The 18,818-nt window shown below is 65.3% G+C and overlaps 1 protein-coding gene across 1 annotated transcript; it reads right to left on the bottom strand.

Moving 5' to 3' along the window:
* Positions 1 to 526: 526 nt before the first annotated feature.
* Positions 527 to 17,791, bottom strand: LOC125181829 (protein arginine N-methyltransferase 5-like). Its single transcript, XM_066987410.1, has 17 exons — positions 17,633 to 17,791; positions 17,401 to 17,519; positions 15,591 to 15,676; positions 14,884 to 15,018; positions 14,354 to 14,466; positions 13,571 to 13,620; positions 12,679 to 12,842; positions 10,849 to 11,010; positions 9,855 to 9,932; positions 9,687 to 9,745; positions 7,930 to 8,052; positions 5,913 to 6,090; positions 4,760 to 4,870; positions 3,378 to 3,471; positions 3,000 to 3,116; positions 2,457 to 2,521; positions 527 to 703 (listed from the first exon to the last, which is right to left on the bottom strand). The coding sequence occupies exons 1-17, from the start codon at positions 17,749 to 17,751 to the stop codon at positions 551 to 553; spliced, it is 1,926 nt and encodes a 641-aa protein (XP_066843511.1). The 5' UTR covers positions 17,752 to 17,791; the 3' UTR covers positions 527 to 550.
* Between the last annotated feature and the right edge of the window lie 1,027 nt (positions 17,792 to 18,818).

The following is an 18,818-nucleotide window of genomic DNA, read 5'->3' as shown; positions in this document are numbered from 1 at the left end:
CCACCCAAAAACCTCTCCAATTATCCCTTAGAACCACCCCCAATGCTTAAAACACTCACAAAAATCCCATAAATCCCTCATAAAACCCCCCAAAAAGCCCCCGCAAGACGGCCGCCCCCCTCCCAAGATGGCCGCCCCCCTCCCAAGATGGCCGCCCCCCTCCCAAGATGGCCGCCGCCCCCCCAAGACGTCCACCGCCCCCTCCCGCTTCCCCCCACCCAAAAACCCCCAAGACGGCCGCCCCCCTCCCAAGATGGTCGCCCCCCTCCCAAGATGGCCGCCCCCCTCCCAAGATGGTCGCCCCCCTCCCAAGATGGCCACCGCCCCCCCCAAGACGTCCACCGCCCCCTCCCGCTTCCCCCCACCCAAAAACCCCCAAGACGGCCGCCCCCCTCCCAAGATGGCTGCCCCCCTCCCAAGACGGCCGCCCCCCTCCCAAGACGGCCGCCCCCCTCCCAAGATGGCCGCCCCCCTCCCAAGATGGCCGCCGTCCCCCCCCCAAGACATCCGCCGGGAGGCCGGGGGGTGCAGTGAGGGCGCTTTATTGGGCTCAGAGGCCGATGGTGTAGGAGCGGCCGGTGGGGTTGTGCAGGGCCGAGCAGGCGGGCGCCGTGACGGCCCACTCGTACCACACCTTCTTCGGGGTGGCGCAGCGCCAGAAGGCCACCGCCACCTCCTCGCCCGCCCGCACGGCCAGCGGCTGCTGCGGGGAGAGAAAAAAGGGGGGGGGGTTACGGGGGGGCGTCCCCAAGATGGCCGAACTCATGGAGAGCCCGATGGGGTCAGCACAAGATGGCCACCGTCACCCTGATGGTCAACGCAAGATGGCCAACGTCAAGGGGAACCCAATGGGGTCAGCACAAGATGGCCGACCTCTTGGGGAGCCCGATGGGGTCAGCACAAGATGGCCGACCTTATGGAGAACCCAATGGGGTCAGCACAAGATGGCCGACCTCTTGGGGAGCCCGATGGGGTCAACACAAGATGGCCACCGTCACCCTGATGGTCAACACAAATGGCCAACATCAAGGGGAGCCCAATGGGGTCACCACAAGATGGCCGACCTCTTGGGGAGCCCAATGGGGTCACCACAAGATGGCCGACCTCATGCAGAACCCAATGGGGTCAGCACAAGATGGCCGACGTCTTGGAGAACCCAATGGCGTCAGCACAAGATGGCCGACGCCAAGGGGAACCCAATGGGGTCACCACAAGATGGCCGACCTCTTGGGGAGCCCGATGGGGTCAGCACAAGATGGCCGACCTTATGGAGAACCCAATGGGGTCAGCACAAGATGGCCACCGTCACCCTGATGGTCAACGCAAGATGGCCAACGCCAAGGGGAGCCCAATGGGGTCACCACAAGATGGCCGACCTCTTGGGGAGCCCAATGGGGTCACCACAAGATGGCCGACCTCATGGAGAACCCAATGGGGTCAGCACAAGATGGCCGACATCTTGGAGAACCCAATGGGGTCAGCACAAGATGGTCGCCATCATGGGGAACCCAAGGGGATCAGCCCAAGATGGCCGCTGTGATGGGGGGGAAGATCAAGGGGGTCAACCCAAGATGGCCGAGCTCATGGGGGACCCAACGGGGTCACCACAAGATGGCCACCATCACCCTGATGGTCAACACAAGATGGCCGACCTCATGGAGAACCCATTGGCACCAACCCAACATGGCCGCCTCAAGGGGAGGAGGAGGAGGGGGTCAACACAAGATGGCCGCCATGATGATGGGCGAGCTCGAGGGGGTCAACCCAAGATGGGCGACCTCACGGGGAGCCCAATGGGGTCACCACAAGATGGCCAACGTCAAGGGGAACCCAATGGGGTCAACCCAAGATGGCCGCCAACCCAAGATGGCCACCAAAACAAGATGGCCGCCAACCCAAGATGGCCACCAAAACAAGATGGCCGCCAACCCAAGATGGCCGCCAACCCAAGATGGCCGCCGTGATGGGGGGAGAGATTAAGGGGGTCAGCCCAAGATGGCCGCCATCATGGGGAGCCCCAGGGGATCGGCCCAAGATGGCCGCCCTGGGGACTGGGATGTACTGGGAGGAGACTGGGAGGTACTGGGAGGGGCTGGGAGGGGCTATAGGGGGGTTGTGGGGGGCTGCTGGGGGGTTATGGGGGTGATATGGGGGGTTATGGGGGGTCTGGGGGGAACTGGGAGGGACTGGGAGGGGACTGGGAGGTACTGGGAGGGGACTGGGAGGTACTGGGAGGAGCTGGGATATACTGGGAGGGGTTCTGGGGGGTTATGGGGGATTATTGGGGTGTCATAGGGGGTTACGGGGGTGATGTAGGGGGGCTATAAGGGGTCTGGGGGGGACTGGGAGGGAAGCGGGGTGTACTGGGGGGGACTGGGAGGGACTGGGAGGGACTGGGAGGCACTGGGAGGGACTGGGAGGTGCCGCCCCCGCCCCGCCCAAGATGGCCGCCGCACCTTGATGGGGAAGAAGATGGGGAACCAGGAGAACATCCCCGGGGAGTGCGTCTCGGGGCGGATACCTGCGGGGCCCCGCCCCCGTCACCGCAAGCCCCGCCCCCCTCCACCCCCCATTGGCCGCGCCCCCTTTAAGCCCCGCCCCCCGTGACCACACCCCTTTAAGCCCCGCCCCTTTTGCCCCGCCCCACCCCCCAACCCACCCTCATTGACCCAACCATTGACGACCCTCAAGCCCCACCCCCTTCAGACCCCACCCCCTTAGGCCCCACCCATTGAGGCCCCGCCCCTTTAGGCCCCACCCCCTTAGACCCCACCCCCTTTAGCCCCGCCCCCTTTAGCCCCGCCCCTTTTCGCCCCGCCCCACCACCCACCCCACCCTTGACCCAACCATTGACGACCCTCAAGCCCCACCCCCTTTAGACCCCACCCTCAAGCCCCACCCCCTTCAGACCCCACCCCCTTAGGCCCCGCCCCCCGGGACCCCGCCCATTTAGGCCCCGCCCCCCGGGCCACGCCCACCCCAAGCCCCGCCCCCCTCACTGAGCGTGATGTCGCCGTAGAGCGTGGTCTCGAAGTAGCCGGCGAAGCCGTGCAGCACCGTGTTCACCCCCACGCGGAACGCCAGCCGCCGGTACCGGTTGTTGTCCTGGGCGGGGTCTGGACGAGGAGGGGGCGTGGTCAGCGAGGGCCACGCCCCCTTTCCTTGAGGCCCCGCCCCCCTCGTGACGTCACGGGGGGGAGGAGCCGACGCGGCGTCGAGCGGCCGCGCCGCCCCCCCAGAATCCCGCCCTTTTGTGGGCGTCGTCCGGGCGGCCCCGCCCCTTTGTGGGCGTGGTCGGGGAGGCCCCGCCCTTTTGTGGGCGTGGTCCTGGAGGCCCCGCCCCTTTGTGGGCGTGGTCCGGGAGGCCCCGCCCCTACCTGGCTTGGGGTGCCGGAAGGAGAAGCAGGGCTGGGGCGGGGCCAGCTGGTGGAAGTTGTGCAGGCGCACCACGTACGGCATCTCGAACTGCGCCTGCGGGCGGGGGGGGGACACGGGGGCAGCCCGCGGCCACAAACGGCCCCCCCGAGACCCCAAACACCCCCCCGAGACCCCAAAGAGCCCCCTGAGACCCCAAAGACCCCCCCGAGACCCCCAAGACCCCCCCGAGACCCCAAAGACCCCAAAGAGCCCCCTGAGACCCCAAACACCCCCCCGAGACCCCAAAGACCCCCCCGAGACCCCAAAGACCCCAAAGACCCCCAAGACCCCGAAGACCCCCCCGAGACCCCAAAGACCCCCCCGAGACCCCCAAGACCCCCCCGAGACCCCAAAGACCCCAAAGAGCCCCCTGAGACCCCAAAGACCCCCCCGAGACCCCAAAGAGCCCCCTGAGACCCCCAAGACCCTGAAGACCCTCCCAAGACCCCAAACACCCCCCCAAGACCCCCAAGACCCCGAAGACCCCCCCGAGACCCCAAAGACCCCCCCCGAGACCCCCAAGACCCCAAAGACCCCCCCAAGACCCCAAAGACCCCCCCAAGACCCCAAACACCCCCCCAAGACCCCCAAGACCCCCCTGAGACCCCAAAGAGCCCCAAGACCCCCAAGACCCCCCCGAGACCCCAAACACCCCCAAGACCCCCAAGACCCTGAAGACACCCCCAAGACCCCAAAGACCCCCCCGAGACCCCCAAGACCCTGAAGACCCCCCCGAGACCCCAAACACCCCCCCGAGACCCCAAAGACCCCAACACCCCCCCACGCCCGCCCAAAGACCCCCCAAAGCCAACCCAAGACCCCAAAACCCCCCTATGCCCACCCAAAGCCCCCCCATGACCACCCAAGGACCCCCCAAAGACCCCAAAACCCCCCCGTGGCCCCCCAAAGATCCCCCACAACTCCCCCAAGACCCCAAAGCCCCCCCATGACCACCCAAAGACCCCCCATGGGCACCCAAAGACCCCAAAGACCCCTCAAGGCCCCAAAACCCCCCCGACGACCAATCCTGAGACCCCCCCACACCCCCCATGCCCACCCAAAGACCCCCGTGACCACCCCAAGACCCCAAATCCCCCCCACGACCCCCTAAGACCCCCCAAAGACCCCAAAGACCCCCCAAGACCCCCAAAAGACGCCAAAACCCCCCCACGGCCAACCCAAGACCCCGAAGACCCCTCCATAACCATCCCAAAGCCCCCCCACAACCTCCCCAAGACCCCAAAAGCCCTCCCAAGACCCCGAAAGCCCCCCCAGGACCCCGAAAGCCCCCCCGGGACCCCCGAAGCCCCCCCCCGGGACCCCCAAAATCCCCCCGCTGTACCTCGGGGTCGCGGTCGCGCTCGCGGCAGGCCCGCACCTCGTTGTAGAGCTTGGAGGAGGAGAGCGGGGCCAGGAAGGAGGTGTAGGCGCACGGGATGCTCACCCCCCCCCTCTGTGGGGCGGCCCCGTCAGCACCGGCCCCACCACCCCGAAAACCCGGCCCCACCACCCCGAAATCCCGGCTTCACACCCCGAAACCCGGCCCCGCACCCAGCGGCCCCAAAACGCGTCCTCCGGGCGCCCAACGGCCCCAAATCCCGTTCCCGCAGACCCCAAACCCCCCAATCCCGGCCTACTGACCCCAAAACCCACCCCCACGGACCGCCAGACCCCAAAAATATTCCTGTGGACCCCCAGACCCCGTAACTCATCCCAATGGACCCCAAAATCCATCCCCAAGCCCCCCAACGTCAAACGAAGACGTCCCAAACTCATCCCATCGACCCCAACGCCCCCAAAACCCCTTCCCGTGACCCCCAACACCCCAAATCCCATCCCTATAGACCCAAACACCCCAAATCCCATCCCTATAGACCTAAATACCCCAAAACCCATCCCTACTGACCCCAAAACCCATCCCTGAAGACCCCCAGACCCCAAAACCCACCTCTGGAGCCCCAAAGTTGGGTCAAACCTCAAATGACGACCTCCAACACCCACCCCATCGCCCCAATGCCCCCAAAACCCCTTTTTATGGCTCCCAACGCCCCAAAAGCTGTTCCTATTGACCCCGAACACCCCAAAACCCGTCCCTGTTGACCTCAAAACCCATCCCTAAAGACCCCCAGACCCCAAAACCCATCTCTGGAGCCCCAAAGTTGGGTCAAACCTCAAACGAAGACCTCCAACGTCCACTCCATCAACCCCAACGCCCCCAAAACCCGTTCCCATGACCCCCAACACCCCAAATCCCATCCCTATAGACCCAAACACCCCCAAACCCATCGCTACTGATGTCAAAACCCATCCCTAAAGACCCCCAGACGCCAAAACCCACCTCTGGAGACCCAAAGTCGGGTCAAACCTCAAACGACCACCTGTAGCGCCCACCCCATCCCCCCCGTACCGCCCTCCCGCACCCCAAACCCCACTCCCCCGCCCCCCCCGGCCCCACAACCCGGCCCCACATACCCCCCTCCCCCAAGCCCTGGCGCACCCTTGAGGCAGGGCTGGGCGCCGTCCAGGCACTCGGGGGACAGCTCGTTGTCCCCGAAGGAGCCCAGCAGCTCCGACACCAGCAGGTCGGCGGCCTCGGGCGCCCGCCACTCTCGCATGTCCCGCGGCACCACCGTCACCTGCGCGCCCCACTCCTCGTACTGCCAGCTCTCCAGCCTGCGGGGCGGGGGGCGGGGTGAGGGGCGGGGTCACGGGGTCAGGGGCGGGGTCATGGGGCGAGGGGCGGGGCTTAGGGGGCGGGGGTAGGGGGTCTGGGGTAGGTATAGGGGGGTTACGGGGCGGTGGAGAGGATTAAGGGGCAGCGGAGTGGGTTATGGGGTGGTATGGGGTATATATAGGGTGGTTATGGGGTAATGGAGTGGATTATGGGGCGGTATGGGGCGTATATAGGGTGGTTATGGGGTGATGAAGGGGGTTATGGGGCAGTATGGGATAAATATAGGGTGGTTATGGGGTGATGGAGTGGGTTATGGGGTGGTATGGAGTAAAAAGAGGGCGGTTATGGGGTGATGCGATAGGTTATGGGGTGGTATAAGGTATGTATAGGGTGGTTATGGGGTGATTAAGTGGGTTATGGGGTGGTATGGGGTGTATATAAGGTGGTTATGGGGTGATGGAGTGGGTTATGCGGTGGTACGGGGTAAATATAGGGCGGTTATGGGGTGATGTAGTGGGTTATGGGGTGGTATGGGGTAAATATAGGGTGGTTATGGGGTGATGGAGTGGATTATAGGCTGGTATGGGGCATATATAGGGTGGTTATGGGGCAATGGAATAGGTTATGGGGTGGTATGGGGTATATATATGGTGGTTATGGGGCGATGGAATAGGTTATGGGGTGGTGTGGGGTATATATAGGGTGGTTATGGGGTGATAAACTGGGTTATGGGGTGGTATGGGGTATATACAGGGTGGTTAGGTGGTGATGGAGCGGGTTATGGGGTGGTATAGGGTAAATATAGGGTGGTTATGGGTTGATGGAATAGGTTATGGGGTGGTATGGCGTCTATATAGGGTGGTTATGGGGCGATGGAGTGGGTTATGGGGTGGTATGGGGTATATATAGAGTGATTATGGGGTGATACAGTGGAATATGGGGTGGTGTGGGGTAAATATAGGGTGGTTATGGGGTGATGGGATAGGTTATGGGGTGGTATGGGGTCTATATAGGATGGTTATGGAGTGATGAAGTGCATTATGAGGTGGTATAGGCTATATATAGGGTTGTTATGGGGTGATTGCGTAGGTTATGGGGTGGTATGGGGTGTACATAGGGTGGTTATGGGGTGATGAGATACGTTATGGGGTGCTATGGGGTGTATATAGGGTGGCTATGGGGTGATGAAGTGGGTTATGGGGTGGTATGGGGTAAATATAGGGTGGTTTTGGGGTGGTTGAGTGGGTTACGGGGTGGTATGGGGTATATATAGGGTGGTTATGGGGTGATGGAATGGGTTATGGGGTGGTATGGAGTATATATAGGGTGGTTTTGGGGTGATTGAGTGGGTTACGGGGTGGCATGGGGTATATATAGGGTGGCTATGGGGCGATAAAGGAATCTAGGGGGCACTATGGGGTGTATATAGGGTGGCTAGGGGGCAATGGGGCGGGTTATGGGGCGGTGTGGGGCGTATACAGGGGGGCTATGGGGCGACGGAGGGGTTTAGGGGGTGCTGGGGGGCCTCTATGGGGTACTTAGGGTACTTTGGGGTGTCTATGGGGCAGCTGTGGGGCAGCTGTGGGGCGCTGTGGGGGATCTATGGGGCAGCCATGGGGCAGTTGTGGGGTGCTACGGGGAATCTACGGGGAATCTACGGGGAACCTACGGGGAACCTATGGGGAATCTATGGGGCAGCCATGGGGCAGCTATGGGGCAGCCACAGGGAATCTATGGGGCAGCCATGGGGCAGCTATGGGGCAGCCACAGGGAATCTATGGGGCAGCCATGGGGAATCCATGGGGCAGATATGGGGCAGCCATGGGGCAGCAGCTCACGTGACCACGGCGTTGGGGTTCTTCTCCACGGCGTAGACGCGGACGCGGCGGGCGGCCTGGCGGGCGGCCCTCAGCGTGGCGTTGACCAGCGGCCCCCGGCCCGCCCCCAGCACCAGCACCACCCTGTGGGGCGGGGGGCGGCGCTCAGCCCCATAGCCGCCCCATAGCCGCCCCACGGCCGCCCCACGGCCGCCCCGCGGCCACGACGTCGAGGTTCGGGGGCGCCCCGTCGGGAAACGGCGGCGGCGGAAAGGGTGTGGGGCGCCCCCCGTGGGGAGTTGGGGTGTCCCACGGGGACGTGGGGCGCCCCATAGATGTGTGGGGCACCCCGTGGAAGTATAGGGTGCCCCATAGCGCCTATGGGGCGCCCCGTAGGGAAACGCGGGTGTCGAGAGGGGTGTAGGGCGCCCCCCATGGGGATGTGGGGTGCCCCATGGGGATGTGGGGCGCCCCATTGAGGATATAGGGTGCCCCATAGAGGATATAGGGTGCCCTGTGGGGATTTGGGGCGCCCCATGGGGATTTGGGGTGCCCCATAGATGTGTGGGGCACCCCATAAAGATATATGATGCCCCATAAGAATATAGAGCACCCCATTGGGATTTGGGGTGCCCCATGGGGATGTGGGGCGCCCCATAGGTGCATGGGGCACCCCATAAGGATATCGGCACCCCATAGGGGATATAGGGCGCCCCATAAGGATGTGGGGCACCCCATAGATATGTGGGGCACCCCATAAAGATATAGAGTGTCCCATACAAATATAGACCAGCCCATGGGGATTTGGGGTGCCCCAGGGGGATGTGGGGTGCCCCATAGATATGTGGGGCGCCCCATAGGGATATAGATTGCCCTATAAGAATATAGAGCACCCCATTGGGATGTGGGGTGCCCCAGGGGGATGTGGGGCGCCCCATAGATGCGTGGGGCACCCCATAAGGATATCGGCACCCCATAGGGGATATAGGGTGCCCCATAGGGATGTGGGGTGCCCCATAGATATATGGGGCGCCCCATAGGGATATAGGTTGCCCCATAAGAATATAAAGGACGCCATTGTGATTTGGGGTGCCCCATTGGGATGTGGGGCGCCCCATAGGTGCGTGGGGCACCCCATAAGGATATCGGCACCCCATAGGGGATATAGGGCGCCCCATAAGGATATAGGGTGCCCCATAACAATATAGATCACCCCATTGGGATTTGGGGTGCCCCATGGGGATGAGGGGCGCCCCATAGATGTGTGGGGCACCCCATAAGGATATTGGCACCCCATAGGGGATATAGGGCGCCCCATATGGACGTGGTGTGCCCCATAGATGTGTGGGGCGCCCCATAAGGATATTGGCACCCCATAGGGCATGTAGGGCGCCCCATATGGACGTGGTGTGCCCCATAGATGTGTGGGGCGCCCCATAGGGATATAGGGTGCCCCATAAGAATATAGAGCACGCCATGGGGATGAGGGGCGCCCCATAGATGCGTGGGGCACCCCATAAGGATATTGGCACCCCATAGGGGATATAGGGCGCCCCAGGAGGATGTGGGGCGCCCCATAAGGATATAAGGTACCCCATAAGGATGTGGGGCGCCCCATAACAATATAGAGCACCCCACTGGGATTTGGGGTGCCCCATGGGGATGTGGGGCGCCCCATAGGTGCGTGGGGCGCCCCATAGATGCGTGGGGCACCCCATAAGGACGCAGGGCACCCCGCGGCGCTACGGGGCGCCCCACGGCGGGCGCGGGGCACTCACTGCACGTTGGTGTCCTTCTCCTCCTCGGGGACGCGGTCCAGGAGGCACTTGTAGATGGCCTTTTAAGGAAAAGGGGGCGGGGCCAAAAAAAGGGGGGCGTGGTCACGTGCGGCCACGCCCCCCTCGGCGCGGCCACGCCCCCCCACTTCCGGCGCAGGCCCTGCCCACCTGCTGGTACTGGGAGTATTTGATCGGGTCCTTCTCGAAGACCTCGTAGGTCTGCGACTCCAGGTTGTCCATCAGCGGCTGCGAGGGGGCGGGGCCAGCGGGGGACACGCCCACCCGGGGGTCAAGCCACGCCCCCCTCGCTGACCACGCCCACGTTTGGCCACGCCCCCTCGCCGAGCCCCGCCCCCTCCCTGTCCCCCCCTTTTGGTTAGCCCCGCCCCTTTTTGGGGTTAATCCCGCCCCTTTTTGTTAGCCCCGCCCCTTTTGTGTTAGCCACGCCCCTTTTGGGTTAGCCACGCCCCTTTTGGGTAGCCACGCCCCCTCTCGGGTTAGCCACGCCCCTTTTAACCCTTTCCTCCCCCCTCCCATCCGCACCCACCCCCTCTCTCCCCCTACCCCGCCCCATTTTTGGGTTAGTCCCCCCCCCTTTTGGGGTTAACCCGCCCCTTTTTCTTAGCCCCGCCCCTTTGGGTTAGCCACGCCCCTTTAAACAAGCCACGCCCCTTTTAACCCTTTCCTCCCCCCCTCCCATCCGCACCCACCCCCTCCATCCCCTACCCCGCCCCATTTTTGGGTTAGTCCCCCCCCCTTTTGGGGTTAACCCCGCCCCTTTTGGATTAACCCCGCCCCTTTTGATTAGCCACGCCCCTTTAAACAAGCCAGCCCCTTTTAACCCTTTCCTCCCCCCTTCCGTCCGCAACCACCCCCTCCCTACCCCTACCCCTCCCCATTTTTGGGTTACGCCCCCTTTTAACCCCGCCCCCTTTGGGGTTAGCCTTTGGGTTAGCCCCCCCCTTTGGGGTTAGCTTTGGGGTTAGCCCCGCCCCCTTTGGGGTTAGCCCCGCCCCCTTTGGGGTTAGCCCCGCCCCCTTTGGGGTTAGCCCCGCCCCCTTTTGGGGTTAGCCCCGCCCCTTTGGGGTTAGCCCCGCCCCTTTGGGTTAGCCCCGCCCCCTTTGGGGTTAGCCCCGCCCCCTTTGGGGCTAGCCCCGCCCACCTGCAGGGGGGACTGGAGGTAGTCCTCGTAGCCGCGGGCGAAGAGCTCGTAGGCGGAGGGGGGCGGGCGGCTCTGCCCCAGGTACTCCAGGTACTGCAGGTACGCGCCCAGCGGCTTCCCCCCGTGGTGGGGGGCGCCCCACAGCACCACCTGCACCTCCAGCTGGGGGGCGCCCCGCGGTGTCAGGCCCACGCCCGCCCCACCGAGCCGCTGCCGGGACCCACCGACCCACAGCCTGCCCCATAGAACCCGGACCGGGACCCACAGATCTGATACCGGGACCCACGGACCCACAGCCTGCCCCATAGACCCACAGCCTGCCCCATAGAGCCCAGACCGGGACCCACAGATCTGATACCAGGACCCACGGACCCACAGCCTGCCCCATAGAGCCGCTACCGGGACCCATAGATCTGATACCCGGACCCACCGACCCACAGCCTGCCCCATAGACCCACAGCCTGCCCCATAGACCCACAGCCTGCCCCATAGACCCACAGCCTGCCCCATAGAGCTGCTACCGGGACCCATAGATCTGATACCCGGACCCACCGACCCACAGCCTGCCCCATAGACCCACAGCCTGCCCCATAGACCCACAGCCTGCCCCATAGAGCCGCTACCGGGACCCATAGATCTGATACCCGGACCCACCGACCCACAGCCTGCCCCATAGAACCCGGACCGGGACCCATAGACCCACAGCCTGCCCCATAGAGCCACTACCGGGACCCATAGATCTGATACCCGGACACACAGACCCACAGCCTGCCCCATAGATCTGGGACTGGGACCCATGGACCCATAGCCTGCCCCATAGACCCACAGCCTGCCCCATAGACCGCTACCGGGACCCATAGATCTGATACCCAGACCCACGGACCCACAGCCTGCCCCATAGACCCACAGCCTGCCCCATAGACCCACAGCCTGCCCCATAGAGCTGCTACCGGGACCCACAGATCTGATACCGGGACCCACAGACCCACAGCCTGCCCCATAGATCTGGTGCCGGGAGCCACAGACCCATAGCCTGCCCCATAGAGCCCAGACTGGGACCCACAGACCCACAGCCTGCCCCATAGACCCACAGCCTGCCCCATAGAGCCCGGACTGGGACCCATAGACCCCATAGCCTGCCCCATAGAGCCGCTACCGGGACTCATAGATCTGATACTGGGACCCAGGGACCCACAGCCTGCCCCATAGATCTGGTGCTGGGACCCATAGCCTGCCCCATAGAGCCGCTACTGGGACCCATAGATCTGATACCGGGACCCACGGACCCACAGCCTGCCCCATAGAGCCCGGACCGGGACCCACAGACCCCACAGCCTGCCCAATGGAGCCTCTACCGGGGCCCGGAGACCCACAGCCTGCCCCATAGAGCCCGGACTGGGACCCATAGATCTGATACTGGGACCTACGGACCCACAGCCTGCCCCATAGAACCCGGACTGGGACCCATAGACCCCATAGCCTGCCCCATAGAGCCGCTACCGGGACCCAGGGACCCATAGGCTGCCCCACAGATCTGATACTGGGACCCACGGACCCACAGCCTGCCCCATAGAGCCCAGACTGGGACCCATAGATCCCATCCCAGCCCCACAACCGCCCCATAACCCCCTCCCCACCCCCACAACCCCCTCCCTGTCCCAATAACCCCCTGTTCCAGCCCCTCAGCCCCCTCCCCAGCCCCACACCCACCCCATAACCCCCTCCTCCACCCCCAATAACCACCCCACAGCCCCCTCCCCACCCCATAACCCCCTCCCCGTCCCAATAACCCCCTCCCCGTAACCCCCCCGGCCCCCCCCCCCTTGGCACCCTGAGCAGGCGGCCGAGCAGGCGCTGGTGGGGGCGGGAGAGCACGGGGAAGCCCTTCTTGTTGGTGAGGAAGACGCCGGTGGGCAAGATGGCCGCCCGCACCGGCTCGCCCAGCCACCGGTCGATGGCCGCCCCCGACGGCAGGTCCGGGCCCACCTCCAGGGCTGCGGGGGGGGGCGGGGGCGCTCAGGCCACGCCCCCTCCGCGAGGCCACGCCCCCTCCGCGAGGCCACGCCCCCTCGGTTAGGCCCCGCCCCCTAGGTTAGGCCCCGCCCCCTAGGTTAGGCCCCGCCCCCTCGACACCCCCCTATGGCCCCCCTACATGCCCATACCAAGGGTTAGGCCCCGCCCACCATGCTCTGGCCACGCCCCCCTCGGTCAGGCCCCGCCCCCCTCGGTTAGGCCCCGCCCCCTAGGTTAGGCCACGCCCCCTTGACACCCCCCTACGGTCCCCATCCATGCCCATACCAAGGGTTAGGCCCCGCCCACAACACCCTGGCCACGCCCACAACCCCTAAAGCCACGCCCACACCCCCAGGCCACGCCCACCCCATAGCCACGCCCCCTCCGTGGCCACGCCCCTTCAACAGCCCCCGCCCCCTCCAATAACCCCCCCCCCCTCAGACCCGGTTCTACCCCTTTAAGCCTTAAGCCCCGCCCCCTTTCCACCGAGGCCACGCCCCCAAGACCCGTGGCCACGCCCTCTTTTCGGCCACGCCCCCCTGTAGCCCCACCCCCTCGAACCCTCCTGTCCGTCTACCCCCTTAAGCCCCGCCCCCTTTGCGTCGTGGCCACGCCCCCACCCACGAGGCCACGCCCCCACCACGAGGCCACGCCCCTTTAAGCACCGCCCCCTTTAGGCCACGCCCCTTTAGGCCCCGCCCCCACTCACCGACGCCCACCCGCTTGTTGTAGTCGCAGAGGGTGCGGAAGTTGTGCCACCTGCGGCCCCAAAAGCGGCGCTTTTAGCCCCGAAACGGGGCCCCGCCCGCCCCCAAAACCTCCTCTTCTCGCCCCGGATCCTTCCCGGCGCCCCAAACGGCTCCTTTTGGCCCCAAAATCCCACTTTTTGGGCCCCAAATCCCCCTCCTGACCCCCCGAAGACGAGGTTTTGACTCAAAACCCAGGGTTTTGGCCCAAAACGCCGCTTTTTGACCCCAAAATCCCCATTTTTCCCCCCAAATCCCCCCTTTTAATCCCAAATCCCCCCTTTTTGGCCCCAAAATCCCCCCCTTTTTGGCCCCAACCCCCCCCTTTTACCCCCAAATTCCCCTTTTTAACCCCAAAATCGCATTTTTGACCCCCAAACCCCGTTTTTTGCCCAAAATCCCGGATTCTGACCCCAAAATCCCCATTTTTCCCCCCAAAACCCACCCGGCCCCTCCCGTCTCCCACTCCTCCCCCCGATTCCGGCCCCCAGATCCCCGCTTTTCACCCCAAAAGCCTCCCAGTCCCTCCCAGCGCCCCCAGTCCCCCTCCCAGTATATCCCAGTACGTCCCAGTATATCCCAGTTCCCTCCCAGTCCCTCCCAGTGTCCCCCAGTTCCCTCCCAGTGCCCCCAGCTCCCCCCCCAGTCCCTCCCCACCCCTCCCAGCCCCCTCCCTGCCCCCTCCCAGTCCCTCCCCGCCCCCTCCCAGTCCCTCCCAGTCCCTCCCAGTATATCCCAGTGCCCACCAGTGCCAGGTGCGCTCCTCGGCCGCCCCCTCCCCCTCCCCCACGGGGCTCTCGTTCTCGATGACGTCGTCACGCGAGTCCTCGGGGGCCACCAGCGGCACCCGCACCCAGAACTGCACCAGTACGGACCAGTAAGAACCAGTACGAGCCCCCCCCGCCGCCTCCCTCAGCCCCCCCAGTACAGCCCAGTGCCCTCCCAGTACGTCCCAGTGCCTCCCCAGAGCCCCTCAGCCCCCTCCCAGTGCTCCCAGGCCCCCCCCAGCGCCCCCCGGTTCCCTCCCAGTGCCGCCATTTCCCCTCCCAGCGCCTCCCAGTATATCCCAGTTCCCTCCCAGTATATCCCAGTGCCTCCCAGTTCCCTCCCAGTGCCCCCCAGACCCCCAATAACCCCTTACAGCCCCCCCATAAGCCCCCCAAAGCCCCCCACAACCCCTCCCAGTCCCCGCCAGCCCCCTCCCGGTATATCCCAGCCCCCTCCCAGCGCCTCCCAGTTCCCTCCCAGTGCCTCCCAGTCCCCCCCCAGTGCTCACGGCGGCGCTGTGGTGCCCGCTGTGCAGGTGGGCGCTCAGCACCCGCGCCAGGTTGGGGCTGTGGGGGCCGCGCAGGGGCAGCAGGAAGGCCGGCAGCCCCAGGTACGCCCCGAAGTCCAGCTCCTGCAGCATGGCCTGGGGGGGGGCGGGGCTTCGGTGGGCGGGGCTTCGGTGGGCGGGGCCCCCGGGGGCGGGGCCCCCGGGGGCGGGGCTTGAGGGGGCGGGGCTTTGGGGGAGGGCGGGGTGGGGGGGGGTTGGAGGAGGTGGGCGGGGCTCAAAGGGGGCGGGGCTTAAGGTGGGCGGGGCTCGGGGGCGGGGCTTAAGTGGGCGGGGTGTGGTGGGCGTGGCCTAAGGGGGCGTGGCCTAAGGGGGCGTGGCCTAAGGGGGCGGGGCTCAGAGAGGGCGATGGGGTGGGAAGGGGGCGGGGCAACAGGGTGGGCGGGGCAACAGGGGGCGTGGCTTCAGCAAGGGGGCGTGGTTTAAGCCAGGGGGCGGGGCTTCGATGGGGCGGGGCTTCGACAAGGGGCGGGGCTTCGATAGGGGGCGGGGCTTCGGTAAGGGGGCGGGGCTTCAACAAGGGGGCGGGGCTTCGGCCCCCGGGTGCGTGTTATTGGCCGGGGCGGGGTTTGGGGGCGTGGCTTCGGGGAAGGGGGCGGGGCTTCGGGGAAGGGGGCGTGGCCTCGGGGAAGGGGGCGTGGCCTGCTGACCGCCTCGGAGTTGCGGCGCACGTGCTCCAGGGGGGAGTCGGGGCGGATCCACGGGGACAGGCGGCCCACGATCAGCGTCGTCCAGTCTGGGGGCGCGGGGGGGGCGCTATAGGGGCCTGCGGCCCCCCCCCGGCACCTATATCCCCCCCCCGGCCCCTATATCCCCCCCCCCAGCCCCTACAGCCCCCCTATAGCCCCTATACGCCCCCTATACCCCCTATACCCCTATATATTCCCTATGAACTCTCCACATCCCATATAGACCCCCCATATCCCCCCCCAAAGCCCCTTATAGCCCCTACAGCCCCCCACGTCCCCCTCCCCAGCCCCTATACACCCCTATAGACCCCCCACAGCCCCCCTGTAGCCCCCTATACCCTCTCCCTAGCCCCTATACCCCCTACATATCTCCTATATGCTCCCTATACATCCCCTATACATCTCCTACATCCCTATATATCCCCCATATCCCCCCTAAAACCCCTTACAGCCCTTATACCCCCCCACATTCCCCTCCCCAGCCCCTATACCTCCTATATATTCCCTATACATCCCCTATACACCCCCTATGCCCCCCCTAAAGGCCCTTATATCCCCTATAGCCCCCCAAATCCCCCTCCCCAGCCCCTATACACCCCCTCAACACCCCCTACAGCCCCTCCCCAGCCCCTATAGACCCCCTATATACTCCCTATATCCCCTATACATCCCCCGTACACCCCCTATATACTCCTAAAGCCTTTTACGGTCCCTATAGCCCAACACACACCCCTCCCCAGCCCCTACACCCCCTATATATCCCCTACACACCCCCTATACATACCCCCTATATATTCCCCATATCCCCCCTAAAACCCCTTTAAGCCCCTATAGCCCCCCCACATCCCCATCCGCAGCCCCTATAGACCCCCTATAGACCCCCTATATCCCCTCTACATCCCCTATAGCCCCCCTAAAGCCCCTTACAGCCCCTACAGCCCCCCCATATCCCTCTCCGCAGCCCCTACAGACTCCTATAGCCTCTATACACCCCCTACATCCCCTATACACCCTCTATATCCCCCCTAAATCCCCTTACAGCCCCTACAGCCCCCCCACATCCCCTCTCCCCAGCCCCTATACCCCCTATATATCCCTATACACCCCCTATACATCCCCCATACACCCCCTACGTCCCCCCCCCTACGTCCTCCCTAAAGGCCCTTATATCCCCTACAGCCCCCCACACCCCCCTCCCCAGCCCCTATACCCCCCTATATCCCCTATAGACCCCCTACATCCCCTATAGACCCCCCTATGCCCCCCTAAAGCCCCTTACAGCCCCTATAGCCCCCCCACACCCCCCTCCCCAGCCCCTATACCCCCTATATATCCCCTATAGACCCCCTACATCCCCTATAGACCCCCCCATATCCCCCCTAACATCCCTTACAGCCCCTATAGCCCCCCCACATCCCCCTCCCCAGCCCCTACAGCCCCCCTATAGCCCCTACACACCCCCTATATCCCCTATACATCCCCCATACACCCCCCATATGCCCCCTAAAGGCCCTTACAGCCCTTATAGCCCCCCCACACACCCCTCCCCAGCCCCTATACCCCTTCTATATCCCCTATAGACCCCCTACGTCCCCTATAGACCCCCCTATATCCCCCCTAAAGGCCCTTACAGCCCCTATAGCCCCCCCACACCCCCTCCCCAGCCCCCCCAGCCCCCCCACAGCCCCCCTACACCCTCCCCACCCCCTATAGGCCCCCCGTAGCCCCCCCCATACACGTATATGTACGTATAGGCCTATAGGGCCCTCACCCCTGCCGTTGAGCAGCAGGTCCGAGCGCGTCTGCGGCCCCGGCCGCCCCCTGGCGGGGCTGGCCCCGAACTCGCGGCGGTGCCGGGGGTGGAAGAGCGGCGCCGCCAGGAAGTCGAACCTGCCCCGGGGGTCAGGGGTCAGGGGTCAGGGGTCGGGGGTCAGGGGGCGCCGGAAGCGCTCCCCCGCCCCCCCCCCCCCACCGCCACCGGGGCGCTTAAAGGCGCCGCTCACCCCTGGCGGGCCACGGCCCCCAGCGCCGCCGCCACCTCGGGCACGCAGCCCAGCTCCCGCCCGCTCGACACCCGCGCGGCGCCCGCCGCCCCCGGCCCGGCCGCCGCCGCCGCCGCCATCTTCGCGCCTCTCCCCCGCGCTCCTCCTCTTCCGGCCGCCGCCCAATGGCGACGCGGCGTCGGCGGGCGGGGGCCCGCCCACTCCGCCGGCGGGTAGGCGGAGGCGGCTGTCCGTCAAGGGGTTGGGCGGGAAAAGGGGTCCCGCCCTCGTTGGGCGGAGAGCCAATCGCCGCGCGGCCCCGCCTGTCAATCAAACGGCTGAGCGGGGTCCCGCCCTCACTGCGCTGTGAGCCAATGGCTGCGCAGCCTCGCCTGTCAGTCAAGGGGTTGGGCGGGAAAACGGGTCCCGCCCTCTTTGGGCGGTGAGCCAATCGCCGCGCGGCCTCAGTTGTCAATCAAGCGACTGAGGGAGGCTGAGGGGAGGTCCCGCCCGCCTTGGGCTGTGAGCCAATGGCTGCGCGGCCCCGCCTGTCAGTCAAACGGCTGAGCGGGGTCCCGCCCACATGGTGCCATGCGCCAATGGCTGTGCGGCCCTGCCTGTCAATCAAACGGCTGAGCGGGGTCCCGCCCTCACTGCGCTGTGAGCCAATGGCTGCGCGGCCCCGCCTGTCAATCAAACGGCTGAGCGGGGTCCCGCCCTCACTGCGCTGTGAGCCAATGGCTGCGCAGCCTCGCCTGTCAGTCAAGGGGTTGGGCGGGAAAAGGGGTCCCGCCCTCGTTGGGCGGCGAGCCAATCGCTGTGCGGAGTCGACTGTCAATCAAGCGGCTGAGGGAGGCTGAGGGGAGGTCCCGCCCCCATTGGGCTGTGAGCCAATGGCTGCGCGGCTTCGCCTGTCAATCAGACGCCCATGAGGGAGATTCTGGACCCACCCCCGTGGCCAACCGCTGCGCGTTCCCGCCTGTCAATCAAACCTCCGATGGTCTCCATAGCCCCGCCCCCTTACCAATCACCTCCCGCCCCTGCCTGTCAATCAATTCCCTGAGGGAGCCCTAAGCCCCGCCCCATAACCAATCGCTGAGTGCCCTCGCCTGCCAATCACCCGTCTGTAGAACCCTCCCCCCACCCCCGCAACCAATCACCACCCACCACGAGCTGCCAATCACTTAGGCCACGCCCCTCGCTCCCA

This window comes from Anser cygnoides, chromosome W (genome assembly GCF_040182565.1).
Source record: "Anser cygnoides isolate HZ-2024a breed goose chromosome W, Taihu_goose_T2T_genome, whole genome shotgun sequence".
Lineage (NCBI taxonomy): Eukaryota > Metazoa > Chordata > Aves > Anseriformes > Anatidae > Anser > Anser cygnoides.
The sequence above is the reverse complement of the archived record's forward strand: the minus strand, read 5'-3'. Positions and strand labels throughout refer to the sequence as shown.